The 16,779-nt window shown below is 49.4% G+C and overlaps 6 protein-coding genes across 6 annotated transcripts; 4 read left to right on the top strand and 2 right to left on the bottom strand.

Moving 5' to 3' along the window:
• Positions 1–12: 12 nt before the first annotated feature.
• On the top strand, positions 13–1,981 carry ASPSYDRAFT_367431 (karyopherin alpha). Its single transcript, XM_040845465.1, has 2 exons — positions 13–968; positions 1,031–1,981. The coding sequence occupies exons 1-2, from the start codon at positions 120–122 to the stop codon at positions 1,946–1,948; spliced, it is 1,767 nt and encodes a 588-aa protein (XP_040708838.1). The 5' UTR covers positions 13–119; the 3' UTR covers positions 1,949–1,981.
• Positions 1,982–3,189: 1,208 nt separating this feature from the next.
• On the bottom strand, positions 3,190–6,883 carry ASPSYDRAFT_140423 (cohesin subunit IRR1; the record flags this gene model as incomplete). The annotated part of the gene is made up of 2 exons (XM_040841050.1): positions 3,190–6,305; positions 6,373–6,883. The coding sequence occupies 2 exons, from the start codon at positions 6,881–6,883 to the stop codon at positions 3,190–3,192; spliced, it is 3,627 nt and encodes a 1,208-aa protein (XP_040708837.1).
• Positions 6,884–7,599: 716 nt separating this feature from the next.
• On the top strand, positions 7,600–9,136 carry ASPSYDRAFT_367303 (urease accessory protein UreD). The gene has a single exon (XM_040845463.1). The coding sequence runs from the start codon at positions 7,728–7,730 to the stop codon at positions 8,805–8,807; it is 1,080 nt and encodes a 359-aa protein (XP_040708836.1). The 5' UTR covers positions 7,600–7,727; the 3' UTR covers positions 8,808–9,136.
• Positions 9,137–9,325: 189 nt separating this feature from the next.
• Positions 9,326–10,817, bottom strand: ASPSYDRAFT_85012 (uncharacterized protein; the record flags this gene model as incomplete). The annotated part of the gene is made up of 2 exons (XM_040851455.1): positions 9,326–10,334; positions 10,387–10,817. The coding sequence occupies 2 exons, from the start codon at positions 10,815–10,817 to the stop codon at positions 9,326–9,328; spliced, it is 1,440 nt and encodes a 479-aa protein (XP_040708835.1).
• Positions 10,818–12,952: 2,135 nt separating this feature from the next.
• Positions 12,953–15,342, top strand: ASPSYDRAFT_193930 (beta-galactosidase). Its single transcript, XM_040843679.1, has one exon. The coding sequence runs from the start codon at positions 13,042–13,044 to the stop codon at positions 15,280–15,282; it is 2,241 nt and encodes a 746-aa protein (XP_040708834.1). The 5' UTR covers positions 12,953–13,041; the 3' UTR covers positions 15,283–15,342.
• Positions 15,343–15,645: 303 nt separating this feature from the next.
• ASPSYDRAFT_85010 (uncharacterized protein) lies at positions 15,646–16,763 on the top strand (the record flags this gene model as incomplete). Its single annotated transcript, XM_040851454.1, has 2 exons — positions 15,646–15,683; positions 15,740–16,763. The coding sequence occupies 2 exons, from the start codon at positions 15,646–15,648 to the stop codon at positions 16,761–16,763; spliced, it is 1,062 nt and encodes a 353-aa protein (XP_040708833.1).
• Between the last annotated feature and the right edge of the window lie 16 nt (positions 16,764–16,779).

The raw sequence follows: 16,779 nt of genomic DNA, 5'->3' as shown, positions 1-16,779 counted from the left end.
GGCCAGGAACCAGTTTCGGCCTGACGAACTCCGTCGCCGTCGTGAGGAGCAGCAAGTCGAAATCCGAAAGCAGAAGAGAGAAGAGAATTTGGCCAAACGACGAGGTATCCAGACTCGGGATGGCGGAATCGGTGTCGGAGGTGGCATGGCTGCCGCCGAGAGTGACGACGAGGCAAGCGCTATCGAAAGTGAGGTATGTGATGGCTTGTTTTCTTTCTCTGTTGGTATTTTGGTTATGCCCGCGTTCGTTTGCCTACTTTATGGACTCCTTTGTCATGTTTCTCAGGCTCACCGCCCGAACATGGGAACGGAACATTAACCCGGCATCATCGCGGGGCACTCATACAATTGATTTTGGGGGGCTTTTAGTTTTAGTTTTATTTTCATTTTCATTTTTGTTTTATATATACTTCGTCCACTCAGAGAATGCGGAAGATCCTAACGTGCGTCTCATTCAGCTCAACGTCGAACTACCAGAGATGGTCAAGGGCGTGTTCTCCGACCAGATTGAAGCTCAAATCCAAGCCACAACCAAATTCAGAAAGCTCCTCTCCAAGGAGCGCAATCCCCCCATTGAGCGTGTCATCGAGACCGGTGTCGTCTCCCGTTTTGTGGAGTTCCTCCGATCCCCTCACACCCTAGTTCAATTCGAGGCTGCGTGGGCCCTGACCAACATCGCATCCGGATCTGCTCAACAAACTCAAGTGGTCATCGAGGCTGGCGCTGTACCGATTTTCGTTGAGCTTCTCAGCAGCCCCGAGCCCGATGTGCGCGAGCAGGCTGTTTGGGCCCTAGGTAACATTGCTGGTGACAGCCCTCAATGTCGCGATTTCGTTCTCAACGCAGGTGCTCTGCGCCCCCTCCTGACTCTGATCAACGACGGTCGCAAAATTAGCATGCTACGAAATGCCACATGGACGTTGAGCAACTTCTGTCGTGGAAAGACTCCTCAGCCGGATTGGACTACCGTATGTCAAATTCCCATCATCCGTATATGGTTAATAATTGTACGTACTAACGTTTTATTTAGATTGCACCAGCTCTACCTGATCTCGCCAAACTGATCTACATGCTGGATGATGAGGTCCTGATTGATGCTTGCTGGGCTATCTCCTACTTGTCTGATGGCCCCAACGAGAAGATCCAAGCTGTCATCGAAGCTGGCATTCCTCGTCGACTCGTCGAACTCTTGATGCACGCCTCCACTTCGGTCCAGACTCCTGCCCTCCGTTCCGTTGGAAACATCGTCACTGGTGACGATGTTCAGACGCAAGTGATCATTAACTGCGGCGCTCTTCCCGCCCTCCTCTCCCTCCTAAGCTCAACTAAGGATGGCATCAGAAAGGAGGCTTGCTGGACTATCTCCAACGTTACTGCTGGCAACTCGAGCCAAATCCAGTCTGTTGTTGACGCTGGGATAATCCCGCCCTTGGTCCATCTGCTTGCTAATGGAGACTTCAAGACGCGCAAGGAAGCCTGCTGGGCTATCTCCAACGCCACCTCTGGTGGGTTACAGAAGCCAGACCAGATACGATACCTTGTTACCCAAGGCTGCATCAAGCCACTATGTGATCTTCTTGCATGCCCGGACAACAAGATCATACAGGTTGCCCTTGATGGCCTTGAGAACATTCTTAAGGTCGGTGAAATGGATAAGGAGGCTGCGCAGTCTGGCGATGCTCGTGTTAACCGCTATGCGTTGTTCATCGAAGAGGCCGGTGGTATGGAGAAGATCCACGACTGCCAGAACAACGCCAACGAAGAGATCTACATGAAGGCATACAACATTATCGAGAAGTATTTCTCGGACGAAGATGAAGCTGGTGGTGAGATCGATGAGCTTGCCCCTCAACAAACGCAGACGGGATTCACCTTGGGTGCTACCCAGCAGCAGCCTGGTGGATTCTCGTTCGGCGGTGCCAACGGTGGCGACACCATGGACATGTAAGCGAGAAAAAGGAAACAAAAAAGCGAGTGAAAAGAAGCAATCTCGGGCAATTTCATGCTCAATCCCTTAATCCCTCAGCCCCTTTCCCCTGACAGGTGGGCCTTGGCTTCGATTCAGTTTAGATCGTTCATGTGCAGGCAGGAACCCGCTGTTACAGTAGGCTCCATGGGCGTCAACGTCTTGAAGTGGTATTTCCTTGGTTCCTTGAGCTGAATCTTGCTCTTCTGGAGTGGTTTGGGACTCTGGGAGTCCATACATCACATACCACATCAGGTCGTTTCGGTTTCCCCCATCCATTTCTTGACACCTCGACATTCAACCTGCTTCCACCCCTCCCCAATGACACTTCTATATTCAACCCTTTTTATTATATTTTCTATCACCGTTTGATTTTTCACGATAAACAAGATTCACCGTCATGTATCCCTTCTTATTTCAGGCCACCCTAGCATTCCTCATACACGGGCGTAGTTTTCTATAGGTTTTAAATCGGTTTCCTTTTTTTGTTCCTATGAATACTTCCTTTCCACTTTAGGCGTGATCCGTTACTTGGAGGTCGGGTTGTATTCTTGAATTCGTATTTGTGGCCCGAAAGATGTCGAGAAAGTTGAACTGCGTCAAAACCCTGAAGTCAGCTATCGCGGGACGTCTCGAGAGCTGTTCCGTATTTACACCAAAAGAGTGTAATAAAATGTGGATGTTTTTGCAATATGCGCTCTCCTATTAAATAGTGGTACTGGAATAAAAGTCTTTTGTATTACATGCGTACGATTTCTCCAGCCAAGATCTATAGCAGAGTTACTCCTGCAGATCATGAGGTGGTGAGACCACTATGCAACTCGAACATCAAGATAATAGATAGGCCCGGCACGGCAGTACAAAAGAAGAAGAGAAGATTTGGATGGGTTGGTGCTTTCAGAAAATAGTCAAGATATCACGAGTCGATGGCCTTAAAACGAAGACTTGAAACCATACTCTTCAATATAGGTAATCCATTACATGAGAACGTAAATTGGGAATTAGCATACAGCGTCAAATAAAAGAGACGAAGTAGACGGAATTACTGAACAAGAAAATCATAGGAAAGTATGACGAAAGGTTGCGAGACATAAAGGAAAAGAGACCTAAGCTAAAAAGTCGCCAGCGCGCAAAGTAAGTAGATGAATTCGTAAATATGGAGATGTGAGAAATCGAGTATAAAGCATTTCCATTGTATCGCAAAGATAGAGACGTAAACAGGATCAGTCACCCATTATTTCGTCTTCATCTGGTTCGGGTACCGCAGTTTGGTTCTCATCTTCATCGTTGTCTTTGTCGATGTCGACGTTATCTTCCTCCATCTCCTCGTCGCTGGCGCGCTGGTCCTCGTCTTCTTCTACCCTTTCAGCTGAGTTAGGCTGCTCCGAAAACTTATTCAATGCAGTTTCGGGTTGTGGCTTGCTTGAACCCTGTGCGTCAGACTGCTTCGATTTAGACTGGGCAGGCCGTGAAGCGGCCCGTTTGGGAGCTTTGTCTTCAAGGAATACCAGAACCTCGCGATAATTCGGGCCAAGGCGCGTCCTATGCTTCAGTAGTTTCTTCTTCAGCTGCCCGCTATCCGGCCCGGATGCGTCGATGATGCGTCCAATGATTGCGAGCACGAGCTTTCCGGTCAACTCGCAGAGGCGTTGTTCCGCGATAATTTTGGTTCGCAGCCGCTCGTCATGAAACACTTGGTTCTCCTCGTCTTCATCATCCGTGGGTTCTCTTTCGAGTTCGGAGTCCGAGGCAGGAGCATCATCTTCTGCGGGTTCAAGGGGCACGCCTGACCTCTTTGCGTATGTCCTGAGCGCTACCCCGTGAACCTTGGTGATAAGACCCTGGACATCTGCATCGAATTCATGTACCAAGCTTTGAGCCTGGAAGATGGTATCCTCATCATTGCCAGCACCAGGGCCCACGTTCCGGAACGTACCGAAAAGAGTCTGAAGGTCAAGAAGAGTGGTAGTTGCAGAGAAGCGTACATCGTCTAACCCGGATCGTTCTCTGATTATACCAACAAGCGCTTCAACGAATAACTCACGACTCTTGGCCAGAGCCTCAAAATATGCTGTGTTGAACTTGGCTTTCCCAGCTTCCAGGGCCGTGCGTAGATTTTGTACCTTCCACATGAAATAGAACAAGAGAGTCCTAATACTATTTATTACCACTTCGACCTCCATTCTCGCAGCTTCCTCGTCTTCCTCGGTATCGGCAGGTGTTTCTTCGCGCAAACCTCTTTGCACCAAGCGCAACAGAGTGTTGAACGGTGCCTCTAATTCCTTTTTGCTTTTACTCTTTGATCGGTTGGAGAGCGGTGTCTCGAGAATCTGGGTGCAATCAGTTACACTAGATAAATTAGAGATCCTTGTCGCTGTGTTGTTGAGTTCATTGAGGATCGAAAATGGTATCGGCCCACCACCAGTTACTTCTTTTTGTTGAGACAATCTGCTGAGAGTGTCAACCATGTCTTCCCAAAGTTCTTGGATTTTGCTGTCAAGCGCTTCACGCATATCGTCAGAACTCTTTGCATGGAGGAAAGCAACACTGGCTTCGGCTAGAACATCTTGGTCAGAATGGGTAAGGAACTGCTTATTGATATCATTCAGCAAAGATGTATAGGCTGTTGCGTCTTTTTGAAGGTCCTGTATCTTATCAAGATCAACAAGGTGCTCTAAACGGAGAACAGCGGAGGCAGCTTCCGGTGAAGACCCAAATTTGTTTAAGAGCTGCGGGATGATCTGAGCAAGGCCATGAGCTATTTCCTCCTGTAGCTCTGGAATTCTGTCAGTCAATGCTCTAATCTTTCGGCCGCGCTTGTCAACGTCGGATTTGGCAACATCGAGAATCCTAAGTTTGACAGCACAGCAAAGCACTTCCAACAGGATCAGTTCTTGGCCTTCCTGAATTTTGTACAATTTCTTGACCGCCCCGCTGGTATCATCGTCACTAGGCTCGTCAAGGATTTGCGAATGATCAAATAAAAGGTAGCCAGCCAGGGACTGCCAGTTCGCCAATTCATCAAAGTATGGGTAAATAGCCTCACTAGCAAGAACAAACCGCGAATCCATTGATATACCTGACAATGCATCCCTTGATGTTGCATTTGGCTCAGGCGCGGCACCATCATCTGGAGTGTCGTATGCCTGAATAATGTCCGCGAGGCACTTGAATTTGATCCAAGAACGTTTCGGTGACTCGAAATCATCTTCGTCTTCATCATCACCAAATACCTCATTGACTTCGTCTACAGACTCTTCGAGCGTTGAGTCGAAAACATCCTGCACATTTGCGACGAAGAAGGGCCCTGCTGCCCTGCGGACACGCGGCTCCAAATCAAATATGAGTCTCCCGACAGTGTCAACATCAGCAGGTTCGATCAGCCCAGCATCTCGGATCAGATCGAGTAATCCAATCGCCATTGTACGCATCCCAACGTCGGAATCATGAGTGGCTATCTCCACAAATCGATGACGGAAGCGCTCGGTAAACGAGCGCGCTCCAGCAATATTGTCTTTATTCGAGTATACACTCAGGAGTTGACGTAGTGCAACGGACCGCGTATGAACGTCACTGTCAGATATAATCCAACCACAGTATCGAAGAAATTGGCCTTCGAAAAAGTACTCCCTGTAACTGTGCATCCACCTCCCCAGCGCTGCTATGCTTTCTGCGCGAATTCTTGGGTCGACATCTCGATAGCGGTTAACGAAAAATATGTTCACCCCATCCTTGAGAAGATCATCTATCAGTTCAAGTTTAGTTTCACCTTCTTGAATTGATGACTTGATAGCGTCCATCCGGCCTTTGTTGACAGTCTTTTTCTTCTTCTCATTTTCCAGCTGCTTGCGTGAGGTTGAAACTGAGGTCATCAATTCACGAGCAATGTCGCAGAGGGCATTCATATTCGACAAGGCGATAACGGTTGCCGTATGCCTGAAAGGCCTGTAACCAGAAGAAGAAAAAGAAGATAGCCAAGACTGGAGATTTTCGTAAAGGACCCTGTCGTCGTATAAAACCGAAGAATGGTGCAGAGTTTGCATGAGAGTGACGAAGAAATTCTCCAAAACAGGCTGGAAGGACTTAAACTTTCGAGACTTTGAAATTAGAGGGTATTCAGAGATTTGCTGAGCGACATATTGCTCCTGCATGTCTTGAACGCGTTTGTTTATATGATCGACGTCCTCGATATCCCCAGTGGTGACTTCAAGATCAGTTCCGGAGCATCTAAACACAAAATTAACCAGATCACGCATCGCAGTCGTCTGCGCCTCTTGGTATCGTGTGAGCCACTCCGCGGCGACGGTTTCGGTGTTACGTCCTTTGCCGAAGACCTCCGCTGCACGAAAGTATCTGTTAGCCGGAAAATACATATAGCATGTGATACAAGAGGCGCAGGGCCGTACCATAAAGACCACTTTCACCAGCAGCCAGACTAGATCGCACTTTCGGCCTTCTAGATCGCGAGGCCGGCTTTCCACCATTTGCGGCCGGTCGCAGAGCTAGCTGTCTTCCAATCCCATTCCCAGTTACCTTGGGCTTCTTTGTACTTCGAGATCCTTGCGATTTGGCCTTGCTTTTCGTTCCAGAAAATGTTTTCTTGCCAGACCCTTTGCGCGCAGCCCGTCTCTGCTCCCGTAATTCTTCCTCGTCGGGCTCATCATCCTCCTCTATATCCTCACTTTCTGGTTCCGACGCGTCATCCGCATTGTCGATATCATCCTGGTTTCCGTCACCGGTAGTAATTCGCTTTCGTTTGGCGCCGCCTGCGGTCGCACCATTGGCCTCGCTATAACTCTGGGAGAATAATTCGGGTCTCCGCGTTGCCCGACCAGATTTTCTCCTGTCTCCGGGCGGTGATGGGGTCTCCAGGCCGGGCCCGGGTTGGGGGGAGGAAAAGCGTAACTCGGGCTCCATTTCCCGCGTAATTCCGGTATTATGCCTTAATAACGATGTAAAGTTACCCTAACCGAGTATTCCATGCACATTGATGGATGATAGACGAAATCTGTAATTCAACGCGGGGTTGTTGCGGGCTGAACGGGGAACGCGACGATGGAAATGATTGACCGAGTATGTTGTTGCGCGCGCGTTGTCCTCCACCTATAAGCAATGCAGGACTAAAGTGGAAAAAGGCGGCAATAAGTGTTAAGGCTCAATGGGAGATCGTCTGGCTGCGCCAGTCGGGATGAGACTTGCGATGGAGGAGTAAGGGAGGACGCGGAGTTGACTTGAGAGTAACTGGACGAAACAGACGCGCCTCAGTGCCTTACGAGTTACGATGCCTGAGGCGGCTCGATATACTTCTTCATAATTAATAATATGGTATAATTTACATCATGTGACTAACCCTAGCCCTCTGCGGGGAAGAGCCCGTGACAGAGCAACTGATGCCGTAATGGAAACGCATCTATGCTCCATCGCAGGCGTGTTAAAAACGGCTTCTGAGCTTTGAATTGGAGAGCCAAGACGCTCGATATTCGGTCCCTGGTCCACGGCGTCATAGGACCCCGCTACAAGATCTTCTCTCACAGCGTTGAGCTCGAATGGTTGGACAAGAGCCCGAGCATCCGCAGATACCCCGTCGGGGCAGAGGATCCTTTGCGACACCGATTTTCTTGTCGCTGCATCTCGACGTTAATGCTCCCTCAACCATAATAAATGTCGTCATGCCGCCAAAGCTGAAGCTGTTGAATAACAAGATCTTCTCTCCGTCACTTTTACGTTCCCTCCCTTGTAGGTCGCCGCCAAATAAACAAGCATGCCAGTCAAATCACCCTTTGAGTGTTCAGTTGCAAAGGCTGGACAAGGCGAAGTCGTCCTCTCGCTCCTCCCTCCTGCGAATCCTTCTCTGAGTACCCTCACCTACAAATACCCGCTCAAGCTCCTCACGCGCACCCCCGGCTTCGTACCGCAGTCCGCATCGACGTCCGCGTCACAGCCGGTCCATCTATACCTTCTCACATACGGAGGGGGTCTCCTCCCAGGCGATCAAATTGATGTCTCGATAACCCTCGAGCCGCGGACCAGACTGGTCGTCACGACACCACAAGGTAGCACAAAAATATTCAAGACGGAAACAACCCCAGGCCGAACATTATCAGACCAAAGCCGTCAAACGCTAGATGTCCGTATTGGCGAAGAAGCCGCGCTGTGCTACCTGCCAGACCCATCAGCACCGTTCAAAGACAGTCGCTACGAGCAGATCCAAACATTCACGGTCAACAACACAACCAAGGACTCCTCCCGGAGCAGTCTCTGTGTCCTAGACTGGGTAACGCAGGGCCGTGCCTCACGAGGCGAGAATTGGGACTTCCATTTTTGGAAGGGGAATAACGAAATATGGCTACATGATGAACCTACAGCACCCTCTACTGCCCGCAGTGAGGACAGCAAGAAGAAGCTCTTACTCCGTGACTCTTTAATACTCGATGACGAAACCGCCAGTACCACCGCCACTCAAGGACAAGAGCAGGCGCAAGCGAATAACCCAGCAAAATCGCTGGTCCGCGAGCGTACAAGCCCTCATGGTGTAATTGGCACTCTAATCCTCTACGGCCCCGTCTTCGAAAAGCTCTCCACTTTCTTTGTGGACAAGTTCACATCGCTCCCGCGCATAGGAGCCAGGAATTGGTCTTCCTCCGCTGCCCCGGCTGTGGAAGCACCCGAGAACTACGATTCCCGGGTCACATTTACGGCGGCGCGGGTGCGAGGGGGTTGTGTCCTTGTTAAGTTTGGCGCAGCGGATTTTGAGACGGCGAAAGATTGGCTGGGTGGGGTTTTGAGGGAGGAGGGCAGTGTTGCGAACGAGTTTGGGGAGGAGGCGTTATCTTGTCTATGATGGACGGATCGTACTTTTATTCCTTTTCTTTTATTTTCTCCCTGTTCTATGTGGCAGGAAGCTCAGCTAGCTTAGGCTGCAAAGACTCTGTACTAGACGCCGTCTATTTTCTACCTTGAAGTGATACCCAGAACCATATATTTTCCATCTGACTTCTATTCAAACAATGAATGTCTAAGTCCTATCTAATTCCTAGTAAGCTATTCTCTAAAAGCGTAACAGCAAACATGAAAATCGTGGCATCATCGCGAAGATCTCCGTTTATCATTCTCAGTCACTTAAGACAAAAAGACAAAAACATCACAACGCCAGGGGTATATTGAAACGAACAAAATCAAGAAACCTAAGCCAAAGTTCTCGAGGGCGTGAGTTATGGTCTATACTGAACTGAATTGTCCGAAAACCGCGCATCCGCAAAACTCTCGCAATCGTCAAGGTCACCGTTCAGACACTTGTTCAGACAATTAAGTTTCAGGAAAAGACCTAATTTCCTTCTGCTGCCTGATCCGCTAGCCAATCTAGTTCCAGTGCCACCAGTCCGAAATCCTTGGGGCCCAGTCCTTCCGTGTTGCACTGACAAGATCGTCCACATTGAGCATATCGACGCCTTCACGGGCAAGAACACGCCAAACATGGTTTCGTAGGCTTCGTGGCCAGTCAGGTGTTCCCCAGTATCGAACTTTCAGGCCTTGACGGTGAGCAGCCCTAACATGGGATCTGATGGTTTGCACCTGGCGGTCTGTCAGATGGAGCAACCATGGGGTCCCCACGGCCTTTTTGAAGGAAACTGAAGCATAATAGCTGTTAGTTATGTTGAAGGTGTCGTCATCCATACGTGTTCCGGCTTCAACGCGGTCGACATCGTCTACCAGTCGGTCTAGCGGTGCATCGAAGAAGATATCGCGGTAGGTGGAACTTTCAGCAACCCGATTGAAAGGAGTGTTTCCGGTCCCAACGACGGTAATAGGGCCATTGATAATGTCGCTGCCGTTGTAGTAGGTTAAATAACCACTCTCACGGAGCGGGTTCAATTGCGAATGCACATAGTCCCAAGTCTCCTCGCCATCGGTCTTAAAATCAATGAGCAGAATCACCTGCTGGGAGGGATCTGTGTCGAAGACACCGTTTCGCGGTTGGTCGAGGTCATGATGGAAGCGAGTAATGGGATTCTGCCTGCGCAGGATTTTCATCAATGGGTCGATGTACATGCTGCGTAATGTGCGACTTGGAGTGAGAGCCGAAATAGAATGGCCTACGTAGAGTTCGTCATCGAAGAGCCATACGTCGGCCTCGACGCCAATACACCCGGCCTCGAGGGCGGAATAAAGGGGTACGCGGCGCCAGTAATCATTGTGCGAGTGACATTGAACAGGGATTATATCCTTTGAAATGTCCGTAGGCCAGTGAGCGGTGTCCGCTAGATCAAGCTTCTGGGGTTGTCGCCAGTGATCGGTTACACGATCAATCTCGTCAGGGAAGAATGAAACAACGATTCCACAGGCGATCGATATAAACTGGAAGACACCTCTGAAAGACGCATTAGTGTTTGCCAATTTGGAGAGGAGTGAGTTGTACTTACAGCATGGTGAGGAAGCCCACTACACAATATAAGATGCAGCAGGAGCGAGTTGGCTTTTTAAGCCACCGAGGGTGAAGCTTGGAGTGGTTGCCATCAAATGGGAGTAAAGGAGCGGAAGCAACTGAGGTCTTGTTGTGTTTGTTAGAAGAAGCAAATAGAGGCGAGACCGCGGCTAGGCCTCGGGTCCACAGTGAGCCCTGTCGTTGCCGTTGCGGTCTCTCCGAAGCTTCTTCCAAGTCGGAGTCGTAGACAAGTTCTTCCGGCACTCCAACACCCCCAAAAGTGACTGGTTTATTGTGTGGTCTATTCCCAATGTTGCTCGTTTCATCGCCGTGGGAAGTACCACTGACCGTGTGCAGCTCATTGGAAGCAGCAGCAGGAAATGGAGTTGTGAAGCGTGATTGAGGGTGGTAAGGCGAAGAAGACGACATGGCTAAGAATATCTTGATGCAATGGCCATGAGGAGATGATATCAGCGGGGATGTCGAGCGGAGGACGAGAATGTATTTATCAGGACCATCTTGCGTAACTCGGTCGCCTCTTCCCCTCTTGATCGGCGCGACACCCGACTTCGCAGTAGGGTCTTCGCCTCCTCGGGGTCGCTGAATCGGGTGATCGGGGCATGCACCGCAAGAAGCGCAAAGGATTCGTCGTTGGCCAAGGCGTGAATAAAGTGGGCAGTCGCAGCGAGCACTTGGCGGGTGCATCCAGAGTTGCAGAGGATCCAGGGCGCCATGTGCTGCACGGGCGGCTTTCATTGGCCGCCCGTTACTTCAAATTCAACCTCTTCGCAAGCATCCATAGTGACCGTTCCAAAGGGTCTTCACTGCTCCTCACTCCGTACTGCTAGTGCCAACCATACATTGCGACTGTCAATCATGATTCATCCTCAGAGGAGCGCTGACAGGAACTCGGCAAGCTTACCAAATTTAGATACGGACCCCAGTCTTGCCGAGAACTCTCCATGGATCAATCCACAAATTGCCGTCCCAAGCTTTCACCCCAGACCCAGGTAGCAATGCTTCTGTCCCACTTACTCACAAATCTCAACTTTGCACGAGTTACAAGCATTATTTTTGGAAAACTAGACCTAGTATTTTCGTTTTCGAAAATCAGTCGCACCGTTCGTACGGGGTACATATGCCACACTCAACACTATTATGCGGCGTAGGCGTGAATGATTCAATCACTACGAGGCTGCTCCTTCCGCCGATGACGAGACCCTTTTGTGGGGGTTGCAGAGGAGAGACTGACGGATCCTCTGTTTGCCTCATACGGATTACAAAAATCGACTTTGCTAAGACTAGGGAATACGGCCGCCATTGCAACCACGCTTCCTAGCAAAATAGACCCCCTGCTCCGCGCTCAAGGCCAACTGCATAATACAGAGTGCCTTCCTAGGATGGCTGTTGTAGATATGTTGTAGGAATTTGCACTAAGGATCACCGAACAAGGCAGCGTTAGACAAAATCGACTATTGATTGATAGTCAGTCATATAACAGCACCCGGAGCACTGCCACTCATTGTGTCCAGAGTTTCCGACTACTACCATTGCTATGTCCAAGCCAGCTATCCCGATAATAGCACCCACTACGCAGGTTATGCTGCGTCTGCAAATTAGGGCGGTTTAATCCAACCTGAAAAAACCTATTCAGAGATGAGAACGTCTGTGACGCCTTCAAAGGTTTCTGATGAATGACAGCCCGCGGTAGCGTCGTGGAACTGCAATCATACTACACGATACACATTTCAGCAATATCGTCGAAAATCAATTCACCCACACTTGACTATGCTCAATCATAAAAGAACCATCTAATGGGCCCAAATATGTCCACATCATGGGCTCAACGAGGTAATGGGTTTGTGCAAACCTCGGGTGGACATTGAACTGTATGTACCAGGGCATCTTCCCCAAAACCACCTATAAAAAGGCAGGCTACGAATTCTCTCATCTTGTCGAGTCTTTTGCAGTTGGAAACACGCAGAAATGAATCTGCGAGAGCAAGTTCTCATCCAGCAGTTATTCAACTTTCCCGAAGGCGAGGAGTATTTGAACTGTTTGGAGATAACCAACAATACGACCAGTACTCTTACTAGCAGCTGAAGTAAGAATTCCTTACCCCGCGCTTAACCAGATACCATCTCCACACAACTGCAGGTGCCTTGCAAATCGGGGATACATCGTGGTATCTTGCTACTCAATCTATACCGGATTCCTCCCGAAGCCCTGGCTTTGCCGCTCTAGATGCAAGGAAATTAGGTTGGAATCCACCGTCTTTGGGCAAACCGGAAAAATCATGGCAACAGACAACCCGTATATTTTAGCCATGCAAACTGAGCCAGCAGCCTGAAAGCATTTCATCACTCCAGATCCGAACATTTGCCGAGAGAGCTACCTTAGTGGCCCCGCGATGCATTGACGGATGAGATCAACACTGCTCCCGTCCAGCCAAGTGTTGATAACAGATATATACCCCACTTGCTGGGGGGTTGTCCAGCATTGTCGTCGCGGTTAAATCTAGCCGGTTAATTTTTTTTTTTTTTCGATGGTGTTTTCAAGGTAAACGGGCCCAGTACAGCATTATTTAACTCGGCGATGGTTTCCATCAAACGATCCAATCTTCAGGCTCTAGTTGCATTTCTCTTCTGACAATATGCTTCTTCGTCCGTTAGTGGCCTTTGCGGTTTTGACTGTTGTAGATATTGTTCGTGCTATACCCGGGACACCACACCGTCTCACTTCCGGCTCATCAGAACAAGAGCAATTACTTGCGCCCTCCCTCAATCGCTGGAAGCGCGGTCCTCATCTCGCTGTCGATTATTACCCATCACAATGGCCGGAATACATGTGGGAGTCCGATATTTCACAAATGCGAGATGCCAACATATCATACGTGCGTGTAAACGAGTTCGACTGGGCCATCCTAGAACCTGTCGAGGGGCAGTACAATTTCACTCTTCTCGACAAAACTCTGGACCTGATAGATCAGTACCAGCTCAAAGCAATCATTGGGACACCAACGGCAGCTCCACCTAACTGGCTCACTGAAAAGTACGACATCAGCTTTGTGGACTACACCAATACTACAAAGGTCTTTGGTTCGCGCCGATACTACAGCCCATCATCGTCTGACTACCGTCAATTAAGCCAGAAGATCACACAAAAGCTGGCAGAGCGCTATGGCAACCATTCCGCTGTGGCGGGCTGGCAACTGGACAACGAGTTCGGATGCCATGATACCGTGCAGAGCTACGATCATAATGCCATTAGGCGATTTCAGACATGGCTGCAGAATAAATACGGCACTATCGAAAATCTCAATGCTGCCCAGGACCGTGTGTTCTGGTCAAACCAGTATATTAACTTTGATGTGATTCATCCTCCATTTCTAGAGGTCTACACACCACCACCTAGCCATCGCCTGGACTGGTACATATTCAGTTCAGATATGATGATTGAATTTGCGCAGGGGCAGTTGAAGATTCTGAGACAATATGCACCAACGCACTTCATCACACATAACTTTATGATGGGCTTTACCAGCTTCGACCACTTCAAGTTTTCTCGTGACGTGGGACTAGATCTTGTAACCTTTGACGAATATCCTCTTGCTGGTTTGGATTCATTATCGTGGCTCTCCCAGGAAGAACAGATAAGCTACTTACACACCGGTCCACCGGATTGGCAGGCGCTGCACCATGCCCTTTATCGTGGTGTTTCCGGTGCTGCCTACAACAAAACCTCCGGACCATTTGGCATCATGGAGATGCAGACCGGCGTGTTAAACTGGAGTCCTTACCGAGTATCTCCTTTGAGCGGCATGGTACGACTCTGGACACACGAAACGTTCGCAGATCTGGGTGACATGGTGTCATATTTCCGCTGGCGTCAGGTCCCTTACGGGGCAGAGCAAACGCTATCTGGCTTGTTTACCTCAGATGATTTCACAGATGAAGGCTTCCTCGAGATTCATTCTTTTGCAAACGAAGACCTACCTACGTTGGTGGAAGCACTTGACTCTGACAATGGTCAAGAACGGCAGGCGGATGTCGCTCTCGTTTTCGATTACGTTTCTTCCCAGGTTTGGGATATCGAGCCATATAGCGGGACGTGGAGTCCTGCAGACAACAGCTATACGGACCCAGCTGTCAAATACCTTGACGTCGTCTTCAAATTTTATTCCGCTCTCCGGCGCCTAGGTCTTTCGGTCGATGTAATCAGCCCTGAACAACCGATTCGGGACTACAAACTCGTCGTCGTTCCAAGTCTACCAATCATCCCCAAAAAGTTTGACCAATCACTAGCTAACTACAGCGGCCCTATTGTCTTTGGGCCACACACCGGTTCTAAAACATCTACGCTAAGTTATGCCCCTGGCCTCAACCCATCGCAAGGGTCACTCCGCGACCGTCTACCACTGAGAGTCACTCGCGTAGAAACACCACCAGATTATGCAGGTAGTGGGGTTTCATATGGAGGAAAGACATACAACATCTCGGGCTGGGAAGAGTGGGTAGTCTGCGCACGAGAGAACCGCACGAGCGCCGAGACAATGAAATATACCTCACCTCACCGTCCTGGAAAACCTGCATCCTGCTCTAAGGACGGCTTGCACTATCTTGGTTTCAATCCTTCCATCGAACTCCTCGTGTCGTATCTAGGCGATGTCGCTAAGGACGTAAAGATTATTGACTTTGCAGGGCGACAAGCTAGTGGCAACAATGACCTAGGGCCGAACTTGCGGTTTGCAAAACGGGGCTCCTTACTCTGGGGATTCAACTATGGTTTGAAGGCTGCGAGTGTTCCAGCCATTGAGAATGCTGAGCTGTTGATTGGTGCGGATGCTTCTCAGATTCCGTCGGCGGATGTCGCTGTCTGGAGGCTAAAAAAATGAGGACGCCGTAGTGTAGTATTCATTGCCAGAGCTACCAAGCTACAGAATACATACCAGCCGCCATGCACGACATATCTTATAATATAAACACCATTCAAAGCAGTTAGCGAAATGTTGAGAATCTTATAAAGCAAAAAAAAAAAGAAAAAAGAAAAAAAGAGAAAAGAGAGACTTCTGAGGGTTTAGGGTACTACTGATATCCTGGCAGAATAACTTAAATAGAAAGCGGTATAAATGATAAGTTGCGTTCCGATAAGATAAGAATTTGACCGCTTTCACGATCTTGAGAAAAAGTTCATTGCTCCACTAGCAGACAACCTCGAGAGGCAGCATAAACCAAGTCCATAATCAAGAAAGCCCAAGATGCCTCACAAACACAAGCGCAGGCAAAATGACGCCAGGTACATTCTATATACCACTCAAAACGAGTCCAGCTATCACATATTAACAAAAATAGTACATACGATCTCCCACCAACCCTAGTCGCCAAATCTCTGCCAGTCCGCGACCCATCAAAGGAAGGAAACAACAAAGGCAAAGGGAAGGGAAAGCCAAACGCAAACAACAAAAACCAGAAACCGCAACCAAAAGTTGGGAAAGGCCCCAAGAAGCAGAAAGAGGCTGCAACCTCCAGAAGCAAATCCGATCTGGACGATGATACACCGCGCGCATTCCGACAATTGATGCAATTACACGCAAAGAACCAGGCCAAGGCTCAGGATAAGCGGAAGCGCACTAGCAATGAAGATGATAGCGCCGATTCAAGTAGCGACGACAACGATAACATTGCGCCTGCTGTTTCTCGGAAGGCGAAGACGAAACAGGCCCCTGCCACCACACCACAGACAGACTCAATGGGAAACAAGGCTCAACCAGTGACTGCACCGAAGATTCTTCCCGGAGAAAAGCTTTCCGACTTCGCTGCCCGTGTGGACCGTGAAATGCCGCTTGCCAACATGAAGCGCTCCTCGAAACCGACTGCGTCTACTGACCTTCCTAAGATTCGAGACCACCGAGTAACGAAACACGAGAAACACTTGAAACGATTGCAGGCTCAGTGGCGGGAGGATGATGCACAGATTAAAGAGCGCGAGGCGGCGGAGCGGGAAGAAAGAGAGGAGGAGATGGAGGAGCAGTTGCAGCTCTGGAAAGCTTGGGAGGTTGAGGCTGGCAAGAAAAAGAAGACACCCAATCAATCTGGCGGAAAGAAACGGAAAGGTGGTGATGATGATGATGGCCCAGACCCGTGGGCGAAGTTAAAGAAGAAGAGGGCGGCTGTTAATCCGTTTGAGGTAGCGCAGGAGCCGCCGCAATTGAAGAAGCCGAGGGAGATATTCAAGGTGCGCGGTGGTGCAAAGGTGGATGTTGCAAATGTTCCTGCTTCTGTGGGGAGTTTGAGGCGGAGAGAGGAACTTGCGAGTGAAAGAAGGAATATCGTTGACGAGTATAGGCGCCTGATGGCAGAGAAGAGGGGAGAATAAATATACCCAGAGTTAA

Source organism: Aspergillus sydowii (assembly GCF_001890705.1).
Source record: "Aspergillus sydowii CBS 593.65 unplaced genomic scaffold ASPSYscaffold_1, whole genome shotgun sequence".
Lineage (NCBI taxonomy): Eukaryota > Fungi > Ascomycota > Eurotiomycetes > Eurotiales > Aspergillaceae > Aspergillus > Aspergillus sydowii.
This window is presented reverse-complemented; position numbering and strand designations above follow the sequence as displayed.